Source organism: Phyllopteryx taeniolatus, chromosome 11 (genome assembly GCF_024500385.1).
Source record: "Phyllopteryx taeniolatus isolate TA_2022b chromosome 11, UOR_Ptae_1.2, whole genome shotgun sequence".
Lineage (NCBI taxonomy): Eukaryota > Metazoa > Chordata > Actinopteri > Syngnathiformes > Syngnathidae > Phyllopteryx > Phyllopteryx taeniolatus.
The window spans coordinates 24,946,119-24,957,553 of NC_084512.1; the positions used below are offsets into that span (position 1 = coordinate 24,946,119).

Here is an 11,435-nt window from a genome sequence, read left to right on the forward strand (position 1 = left end):
TAAACTTCAGGAGTTTGACAGCCAGGTGCATTGAGGTGCAGTCGTTTGTGTAGAGAGAGAAGAGCAGCGGAGAGAGGACACATCCTTGTGGCGCCCCAGTGCTGGTGGTGCATGTACATGAGGTGATGTCCCTCAGCCTCACCTGCTGTGTCTTGCCCATCAGGAAGCTATAAATCCACCAGCAGATGGCAGGCGAGACGCTGAGCTGAAGAAGCTTGGAGGAGAGGAGTTCGCGTATGATGGTTTTGAATGCAGAGCTGAAGTCCACGAACAGGATACTCACATAGGTGAAGGTCCCTGTGCCTTCGAGGTGTTCTAGGATGAAGTGCAATCCCATGTTGACTGCGTCATCCACAGACCTGTTTGCTGGGTAGGCAAACTTCAGGGAGTCCAGCAGGGGACCTGTGACGCTCTTGAGGTGGTCCAGCACGAGGCGTTCAAAAGACTTCATGACCACAGATGTCAGGGCGACAGGCCTGTAGTCATTCAGACCCGATGATACGGGCTGTTCAATCCCTCTACGACTGGTGTCAGAGTTTGGTCTTCTTTGAGTGAGGGTTGGATTCCACTAAGGCTGCCCTTTGTCACCGATTCTGTTCATTACACTCATGAACAGAATTTCTAGCCGCACCCGAGGGGTAGACGGGGGGCCAGTTTGACGACGTCAATATCACGTCTCTGCTTTTTGCAGATGATGTAGTTCTGATGGCTGCATCAAGCCGCGATCTCCAGCCCTCACTAGAGTGATTCACAGCCACGTGTGAAGCGCCTGGGATGAAAATCAGCACCTCCAAATCTGAGAGCATGACCCTCAATCAGAAAAGGATGGAGTGACCTCTCCGGGTCCAGGAAGAGATCCTTCCCCAAGTGGAGGAGTTCAAGTATCTCGGGGTCTTGTTCACGAGTGAGGTAGAATGGAGCAGGAGATCGACGGGCAGCTCGGTGCAGCACATGCGGTCTGTCGTGGTCAAGAAGGAGCCGAAAGATAATGCTCTTAATTTACCTATGGTCACAAGCTGTGGGTCGTGCCCAAAATAACAAGATCCCGGATACAAGCGGCTGAAATGAGTTTCCTCCGCAGGGTGTCTGGGTTCTCCCTTAGAGATAGAGTGAGAAGCTCCGTCATCCGAGTGGGGCTCAGAGTCGAGCCACTGCTCCTCCGCACAGAGAGGAGCCAGATGGCTCAGGCATCTGGTTAGGATGCCCCCTGGACGCCTCTCTGGTGAGGTGTTCTGGGCACGTCCCACTGGGAGGAGGCCCCGGGTATGACCCAGGACATGCTGGAGAGACTATGTCTCCCCCCTCGCCAGGGAACGCCCGGAAGAGCTGGACGAAGTGCCTGGGTAGAGGAAAGTCTGGGCTTCCCTGCTTCAACTGCTGCCCCCGCGACCCAACCTCGGATAAGCGGCAGTAAATGGATGGATGGATGGATAGTATATGCATGCACATTTATCCGATATGCTACCAGCGAGATCTGCAACTCTGTAGAGGTGATGTCCTGGTCAGCCTTTACCTATTTTTTACTGGTGTTTGTGGGTGATAGTTTTGATGAGCGTCCAATTTTGGTAGAGTTGCTGTCATGTTGAAAACAATCCATTTGTAAATTGTTTTCCAATGGCTGGATGGAGCTGGAATCTTTTGAGGATGGTCTGACAGCCCTCCACAGATGGAGGTGCTCGCAGTACTTTCTTCTTCATGTCTTCGGCTATCTCCTTTGCTCTTGGTTTTGTTGATTTTTATGGGACCGCAGTTGGTTTGGTTGCTTTCATCTCTGTTAATTAGTGCAGGCCAAATTCTTTTCTAACGATGTCTTATTTCATTGGTCTGGTTAAATGATATAATAAGCACGCTAATGTTGAGCCAGTGTCTTTTACCCGCTGGATGTAACCAATGCAGCTAGGGGTTCACATACTTTTGCACACGTACAATTATCAGTTTTTGTGAAAAAACAAAACATGTTTATTGTCATTAAATAATGACAATATATCTCTTTTTGTGTGTCTGTCTACAATTTGGAAGGTATGCTTTACAAATTGGGATTTGGATGTAGTGTACGTTTAACAAGGTTAGTTTGTTTTTTGTTTTTTATAAAAAGAGTGACCATGTCAGGAGGGTTCACAAACTTTCAAGCAACATTCTAAAAGTCTGTACACCTCTGTTCAAAAATGTTTTCATCCATCCATCCATTTTCTGTACCGCTTATCCTCACCGAGGTCACGTGCGTGCTGGAGCCTATCCAAGCTGAGTCTGGACGAGAGGCGGTGCACACCCTGAACTGGTCGCCAGCCAGTCGCAAGGCACATATAAGCAAACAACCATCCGTACTCACATTCACACCTACCGGCAATTTAGAGTCGCAAATTAACCTGCCATGCGTGTTTTTGGGATGCATGGCCCCGTGCGAGACCCCATAAAATTGAACTCTTTGGCCATAATGAGCATTGTTAAGTATGGGGGGAAGCTTGCAAGAATGAGACCACCATTCCAAAAGTGAAATGCGGGGGTGGCAGCATCATCTTGTGGGCGTGTTTTGCTCCAGAAAGTACATTTCACCAAATATATGGCATGATGACAAAGGAAAATTATGTAGAAATAAAGAAAAAAATCGCAACGCATTTGAAGTCAGTCTTTAAAATGGTCAAAAATTGAGACATTCTCTCAGGTCTCATGTACACTGAATGCGGTGAAAACACGCCCAGGTAAACTTTTAGCTGTCAATGAAATACATTTGTACTTCTTAACACATCCCTTTATGTTTAAGCTGCGAGGTTATATCTGTGTGACGCCTCCAGTGGCTGTAATATATCCCATTGAGTCATTGCGGGGATTTTACATGCCACGATGAGAGGCGTTAGCCGGCAGCTCGCTCGCGGGTTAACAAGTTTCTGGACCCGGCGGACAGGCAGCAGGGTAGTCTCGTACCTGTCTCACTCTGTGTTGTGTTCTGTGTGGGTCCACATAAGAGAGACACTTCACGGAAATGTAACCGTTCATTAAACACACCAACACACGTTATTCAGACTGTGCCAGAGGTCGCTAGCTAACTGCATGCTGTAGTGGTAGAAATGTGCCCTGAGAGAACAAATCTCTCAATTCACTTTACAGGGTCTTTCACAAATGTCACATGAAATATTGCATCTGTGTCAACGTTCAACTCACCTTTGGGTGTTTCTTCTGCTATTCAGGTTTGGAGCATCACGTACCACAGCTGGCTGACATTTGTGCTACTGCTTTGGGCTTGCCTCATCTGGATTCTGCGCGCTAGGTTATAAACGATGCTACTAATTGTATGTATGAGAGAGAGAGAGAGACAGCGAGAGACCACTGCAAAATGATCAGTTTCTTTGAACTTGCTGTTTATATGTACTGTATGTGTATGGGTAAATTGAACATTGAGTGTTTTTTGTTTTAAAACTGCAGACACGTAATTCAAACACAGCCTTGTCTTTTAGAGCAGGGGTGTCAAACATACAGCCTGTAAAATCGGGCCCGCAGGATCAATTTGAGTCAGGGGTCTCTGAAAAACATAAGACGTGGTAGTGGTGGGGGCTATGGATACTTTTGCAAATTATTATGCTCATGTATAAAATGGAACGGTAATAATTACAAGGTCTTCATGAATTGATTTAATTTTAAACTGCAATACAAAAATTTTCAGTTCCAAATACCTCTGATGTAGTTTTGTGCCTTAAAATACAATCACTGTGATCAGTAATTATGCACACTGACAAACTGAAGCAAAATTTTCCTCAAATGTCAGGTTGTTTTGTAAAATAATAATGTCCTTAAATGGAAATATAGGTGGGGCAAAAAAGTATTTAGTCAGGCACCAGTTGTGCAAGATCTCCCGCTTGAAAAGATGAGAGAGGCCTGTAAATGTGCTAACCAGTCGTTCACCGTGCCACCTCAACCAGGAAATGTATCGGGCAATTCATGGATCAAACTCAGGTTGTGAATTTTGCCACTTAGCTTCTTGTTAGAGAACAACAATTTGTGTAAAAAAAGTATCGAAACACTGTACAGTTCATCCATCCGTTTTCTATATCACTTATCTTCATTAGGGTCGCGGGGGCTGTCCCAGCTGGCTTCGGTTCATAGGCGGGGTACACCCCGGACTGGATGCCAGCCAATGGCAGGACACAGACAAACATCCATTGACACTCACATCCACACCTAAGGACAATTTAGAGCAGTGGTCACAAACTGGCGGACCGCGATCTGGGTCCGGATCCAGAATCAGTCCACTACGGACCCACACCATAGTCAAAAAAGAGAGGCTATGATTCCAGACACACGGGGTGCTTCTATTTTAAGCGGTGCCGCATTACAGGCTTTATGGTTGTGACGAACCGTACCGACCGATCACATGCGAGTTCAGCCAACCCTTCAGTCAATGAAATCATCTCAAGCAGTAATCACTGACTGCGCACAGACCAGACAGGGACGGGGAGAAACGTAGCAGGGGAGAGAGAAAGATGAAGAAAGATCAGAAAGTGACCGATAAAGGAAGAGAACCTTTGGAATGAACGGCACTTAAAATGGAACGCCCAGTCATTTTTGTTTGTGCTTCTCAATGAGAAGTTCCCAATGGGAGCACTTATTTTGTGCTGATATAACCCCAATTCTAATGAAGTTGGGACGTTGTGTTAAACATAAATAAAAGCAGAATGCATTGATTTGCAAATCATGTTCGACCTATATTTCATTGAATACACTACAAAGACACGATATAAAATGTTCAAACTGATCAACTTGATTGTTTCTAGCAAATAATCATGAACTTAGAATTTAATGGCTGCAACACGTTCCAAAAAACTTGTTCACTTGTTCACAAAAAGATGAACCTCGCCGCATCTTTGCTTGTGAATGATTGAGCAATTCAGGGAAGCAATCATGGCAGTCACCTGTTCCCAATGAGCCTGTTCACCTGTGGGATGTTCCAAACAGGTGTTGGATGAGCATTTCTCAACTTTCTCAGTCTTTTTGCCACCTGTCCCAGCTTTTTTGGAACCTGTTGCTGCCATAAAATTCTACGTGAATGATTATTTGCTAGAAACAATCAAGTTGATCAGTTTGAACATTTTATATATTGTCTTTGTAGTGTATTCAATTAAATGTCGGTTGAACATGATTTTCAAATCATTGTATTCTGTTTTTATTTATGTTTAACACAACGTCCCAACTTCATTGGAATTGGGGTTGTATGTGAAATGCCATTATGAAACAAAACAAAGGTTATGAACAAACATAAATGAAAATATGTAAAATTGTTTGAGGCTTCTAAGTTGTGTCATGATACTAAAAAGAAAAGAGTATTTGTCTGTATTTAAGCACTTTATTTGAACGCATAGAACTAACTTTTTATATACTTGATGTGACTACCAAAATGTCAGGAAAAGCCTACTAGAAAATCTGGACTTTATTTGGGGTTAATCACAGGCTCTTCAAATGCTGGCAGGCGTGTGTTGACTCACATTTAACATGAGTTTGAATGTGATCATGATCATCTCTGCTGACTTCCCCTCCCTTTCAGCTTTTTTTCCCCAATTGAGTTGTCGAGCTTATACAGTCGGTAACATTAATGGTGGAAAAAAGTTTGGAAATGATTTATCTTGGGCTCATTTTTCACATCATCAAAACTTGGCATTTTATAGGGGGTGTAGACTTTTTATATAAACTACATATACTTTAACAACACAATTGTTTAATTTTTTTGTTCACTGCCTAAATTCCAAATTTAATGTCTAAAGGTACAGGGGTGCACATAATTGGCGCACTAAAAATAGTCAAAGCGCCACTGGGAGCATTTATTACGTGCTTATATGTGAAATGCCATTATGGAAAAAAAATGTAAAGGTTATGAACAAACATCAATTAAATATGTAAAATTGTGTCATGATGCTAAGAGGAAAAGAGGAAACTTATTTTATTTTTCTGCAGTTAAACACTTTATTTGAACCCATATAACTAACTTTTTATATACATGCTCTTATTTTGAAATGCAGCTCTACTTTTATTTAGTAAAAGAACATTATACTGTTGTGCTCAGAAGTTTGTTTACCCGGGCAGAATTTGTAATGTGTCATTCTTAAAAAAGACATGAAGGATTAGGCGTAACATATGTTAATGTGATTCAAATTAAATTATAAGGCATTTCAGAAAAGCACAATCAATAAACAAAACACAACAAAAAAGAAAATGATGGTCCTTGTTCAGTCATATACGCTATATCCTTCCATCCATTTTCCTCCCGCTTATCCGAGGTCGGGTCACGGGGGCAGTAGCTTTAGCAAGGAAGCCCAGACTTCCCTCTCCCCAGCCACTTCCTCCAGCTCTTCCGGGGGGATCCTGAGGCGTTCCCAAGCCAGCTGAAAAACGTAGTCTCTCCAGCGTGTCCTGGGTCGTCTCTGGGGTCTTCTCCCGGTGGGACGTGCCCGGAACACCTTACCAGGGAGGCGTCCGGGAGGCATCCTAATCATATGCCCGAGCCACCTCATCTGGCTCCTCTCAGTTCGGAGGAGCAGCAACTTTACTCTGAGCCCCTCCCGGATGATCAAGCTTCTTACCCTATCTCTAAGGGAGAGCCCGGATACCCTGCGGAGGAAATTCATTTCAACCACTTCTATCCGGGATCTTATTCTTTCGGTCACGACCCACAGCTCGTGATCATAGGTGAGGGTAGGAGCGTAGATCGACCAGTAAATTGAGAGTTTGGCCTTTTAGCTTAGCTCCTTCTTCACAACAACAGACCGATACGAAGTCCGCATCAATGCAGACGCTGCAGCGATCCGCCTGTCGATCTCCCGTTCCATGTTTCCCTCACTCGTGAACAGGACCCTAAGATACTCAAACTCCTCCACTTGGGGCAGTATCTCATCCCCGACCTGGAGAGGGCACGCCACCCTTTTCCGACTGAGGACCATGGTCTCAGATTTGGAAGTGCTGATTCTCATCACAGCCACTTCATGCTCGGCTGCGAACCGCTCCAGTGAGAATTGGAGATCACGGCTTGATTGAGCCAACAAAACCACATCATCTGCAAAAAGCAAAGATGCAATACTGAGGCCACCAAACCGGACCCCCTCTACGCCTCGGCTGCGCCTAGAAATTCTGTCCATAAAAGTTATGAGCAGAATCAGTGACAAAGGGGGCCCCACAACATCAAGAGCCTTTAGGAACTCTGGGTGAATCTCATCCACTCCTGGGGCCTTGCCACCGAGCAGCTTTTTAACAACCTCGGTGAGCTCAACGCCAGATATAGGAGAGCCCGCCTCAGAGACCCCAGACTCTGCTTCCTCATGGGAAGGTGTGTCGGTGGATTTGAGGTCTTCGAAGTATTCTTCCCACCGACTCACAACATTCCGCATCAAGGTCAGCAGTGCCCCATCCTTACAATACACAGTGTTGATGGTGCACCGCTTCCCCCACCTGAGACGCCGGATGGTGGACCAGAATTTCCTCGAACCCGCCCGTAAGTTATTCTCCATGGCCTCACCAAAGTCCTCCCATGTCCGAGTTTTGCCTCAGCACCCACCAAAGCTGCATTCCGCTTGGTCAGCCGGTACCCATCAGCTGCCCACAGGACCGGGGTTCAAATCCTGTCTCGCCTGTGTGGAGTTTGCATGTTCTCCCCGTACCTGCGAGGGTTTTCTCCGGGTACTCTGGTTTCCTCCCGCTTCCCCCCAAAAACATGCATGGTTGGTTAATTGAAACTCTAAATTGGCCATAGGTATGAATGTGAGTGCAAATAATTGTTTGTTTCTATGTCGCCTGTGATTGGCTGGCGACCAGTTCAGGGTGTACCCTGCCATTTTTTTATATATGCGTATATATAATAAATAATTTTGCGCATCTTACAAATTCTGGCCTGGTAATCAATATGAGCACAACTTTGTATTGTTCTCTCATTTACTAAATAAAAGTAGGACTACATTTTACAATAAGTGCAAGTAAATGAAAAGAGAAAGTTATGTGTTCAAAAAAAGTACTTAAGTATTTTACATATTTCAATTTACAATTTAACTGAACCGTTTTCGAGGTTATGTTTGTTCAAAACCTTTGTTTTGTGTCGTTTCACATATATCCACTTTTAATAAGTGCTCCCAGTGGGAACTTCCCACTGAGACATACAAACAAAAACGACTCTGGCCGTTCCATTTTAAGCGCCATTTGTTTCAAATGTTCTCTTGCTTTATCGCTCATTTTCTTTTAACTCAATTTCCACACTGAGTCTCTTTCACGCTTCCCTGCTACGTTTTTCCTCATCTTTGTATAGGCTGCGTGCAGTCAGTGGTTACTGCCTGAGATGCAGATTTGATTGGCTGAAGGGGGTGGCTCAACTCGCATGTGATTGGTCGGTGTGGTTCATCACGACCGAAATGTTTTTCCATTTAAAAGAGAACTGCCCCTTATGTCTTCAATCATAACCTTTCTTTTTTGGGTCCGTATGGGGCTGCTTCTGGGTCTGGGCGCGGTCCGCCAGTTAGTGACCTGTTTTAAATTATGTCGCCATGATTGAGCGAGCCAGAGCAAGCTGTGTATTTCCTTAGTTCGTTCGCATCATGGCTTAAAGTGAGAAAAATCACACCTGAATTTATGTTTTCGGGGGGGTTACAAGCTTTGTAGACGGTGTGTGTGTGCGTGTGTGTGTGTGTGTGTTCATGCTTCATGGTCCCCATTATATTGCAGATTTTGATTACAGTTGTTACTCTATTTTATATACTGTTTGTCCAATTTTTTTGTGTTATCCATTGCTCCTGCTCTATCTCAATATATTATTTGTTTAAATGTGTTTGTATTGTTTTAGGTGTGTTTATAGGCCTTTCAAAAAAATTAAGTGCCGTAAATGCAGCAAAAAAATGCCTAGGCTGTATTTAAATAGGCTATTTCTAGTTCACAAATTTCACTTATTTTGGAAGTGGAACAGGAAGGGGCCATCTCGAAACTTTTCCCACAAAGTTGGGAGCATTGAATTGTCCAAAAGCTCTTGGTATGCTGAATCCTTCAGAGTTCCTTTCACTGTAATGAAGGAGCCAATATTTTGGACAATTCCATGCTTCTGACTTTGTGGGAACAATTCATTCATTCATTCATCTATTTTCTGCACTTATCCTGACTAGGGTCGCGGGCATGCTGGAGCCTATCTCAGCTTACTCTGGTTGAGAGACAGGGTACACCCCGAACTGGTTGCCAGCCAATCGCAGGGCACATATAAACAAATAACCATTCGCATTCACATTCACCCCTACGGGCAATTTAGAGTCGTCAGTTAACCTACCATGCATGTCTTTGCGATGTGGGAGGAAACTGGAGTACCCAGAGAAAACCCACCCATGCATGGGGAAAACATGCAAACTCCACGTACGTACGTACATACACACACGCACACACACATACACACACACACACACACACACACACACATACATACACACACACATACATACATACACACACACACACATACATACATACATACACACACACACACACATACATACATACATTCACACACACATACATACATACATTCACACATACACACATACATACATACACACATACACATACATACACACACACATACACACATATACACACACACACACATATACACACACACATATACACACACACACATACACACATATACACACACACACACACACAGTGCTGATCTAATATTTTTGGAGGAGACTGTATGTGTGTGTGTGTATATATATACACACTGTGAAGTATATGTGTAAATAATTTATTTTCGCGTAGTTTCCCCACTTCAAGTGGGCAAAAGTATTGGAAGTATTGGAGTACTGGCTCAGATGTTGGCTTTTACATTGATTGCTTAAACATTAGATAGTGCTTGTTTTTGGCTTTGGGTTTCACATGTGAAAACTGCATTTGCTGTTAAGCAAACACAAAGACCAGAGAGCTGTCTATGGGAGAAAAGCAAACCATTTTGAAACTGAGAGAAGAGAAAAAATCGATTAGAGCTACTGCACAACCATTGAGCATAGCCAATACAACAATTTGGAATGTCCTGAAAAGAAAGAAACTACTGGTGTACTAAGCAACAGACATTGAACAGGTTGGCCGAGGGTATCAGCAGCAGTTGATAACAGAAACATTGTGAGAGCTGTGAAGAAACACCCAAAGACAACAGTCAGTGACATCACTGCCAACCTCCACAGGGCAGGGGTGAAGGTATCACAATCCACTGTTCGAAGAAGACTTCGAGAGAATAATAATAGAGGCCATACCACAAGATGCAAACGACTCATCAGCAAAAAGAATCGGAAGGCCAGATTGGATTTTGCAAAGAAGTACAGAGATGAGCCACAAAAGTTTTGGAACAAAGTTTTATGGACTGATGAGACCAAGATGAATCTCTACCAAAGTGATAGAAAGGCCAAAGTATGGAGAAACAAAGGATCTGCTTATGATCCAAAACACACAAGCTCATGTGTGAAGCATGGTGGAGGTCATGTCATGGCTGCTTCTGGAACGGGCTCACGAGTCTCTAATGATGATGTAACTCATGACGGTAGCGGGAAAATGAATTCTGAAGTCTACAAAACCATTTTTTCTGGCAATTTACAGAAAAATGCATCCAAACTTATCAAAAGAAACTTCATCATGCAACAAGATAATGACCCAAAACACACTGCCAACACAACAAAGGACTTCATCAGGGGGGAAAAATGGAAGGTCTTAGACTGGCCAAGTCAATTAACCCAATAGAGCATGCATTGTACCTCCTGAAGAGGAGACTGAAGGGAGAAACCCCAAGAAACAAGAACTTACTGCAGTAAAGGCGTGGAAAAGCATTTCAAATGAAGAATGCAACAGTCTGGTGAAGACAGTGGGTCGCAGGCTTGATGCAGTTCTTGCAAGTAAGGGTTATGACACCAAATATGAAATGCTATTCACTTTAAGTTCATATGAAAAACTTTAAGTTCCAAAACTTTTACTCGCTTGAAAAGTGGGTGGCTTCAAACAAAAGGTGCTCTCTCCTGAGTTGTTTAACACATCTAGATGTAAATACCATGAAATAAAAGCTGGAATTCTAAACTTTTGTTTCATATTTATCTTTTGATCTGAAACCCAAATGTCCAGTATACAACAAAAACAAAGGAATTGACCTTACCGTTCCAATACTTTTCAACGGGACTGTGTGTGTGTGTGTGTGTGTGTGTGTGTGTGTGTGTGTGTGTGTGTGTGCGCGCATTCATGCACAACATTCATGCAATAAATAAAAATAAAGACTAAAAAAATAATGGCATCTGATTTAAAACCTGTGACAAACCCCAAATGCTTTCGAGTACATACGTTTTTTTTTTAATTCATTCAAATTTGGAGGGCTTCAAGACATTTTTTGGGCCTCTTTAGTGGGTTAATGACCTTTACCTATGTGTCAAATGTTTAATATTTGTTTAAGT

At 43.4% G+C, this 11,435-nt stretch overlaps 1 protein-coding gene across 7 annotated transcripts in view; it reads left to right on the plus strand.

The window, feature by feature from the left end:
* The window catches only part of piezo1 (piezo type mechanosensitive ion channel component 1 (Er blood group)), a 214,416-nt gene that overhangs the window by 77,519 nt on the left and 125,462 nt on the right, over positions 1-11,435 (plus strand). For all 7 annotated transcript variants that reach the window (XM_061791069.1, XM_061791070.1, XM_061791071.1 and 4 more), the window contains one exon: positions 3,186-3,265. In XM_061791069.1, the coding sequence (XP_061647053.1) occupies positions 3,186-3,265 (80 nt within the window). The remainder of the gene's footprint in view (positions 1-3,185; positions 3,266-11,435) is intronic.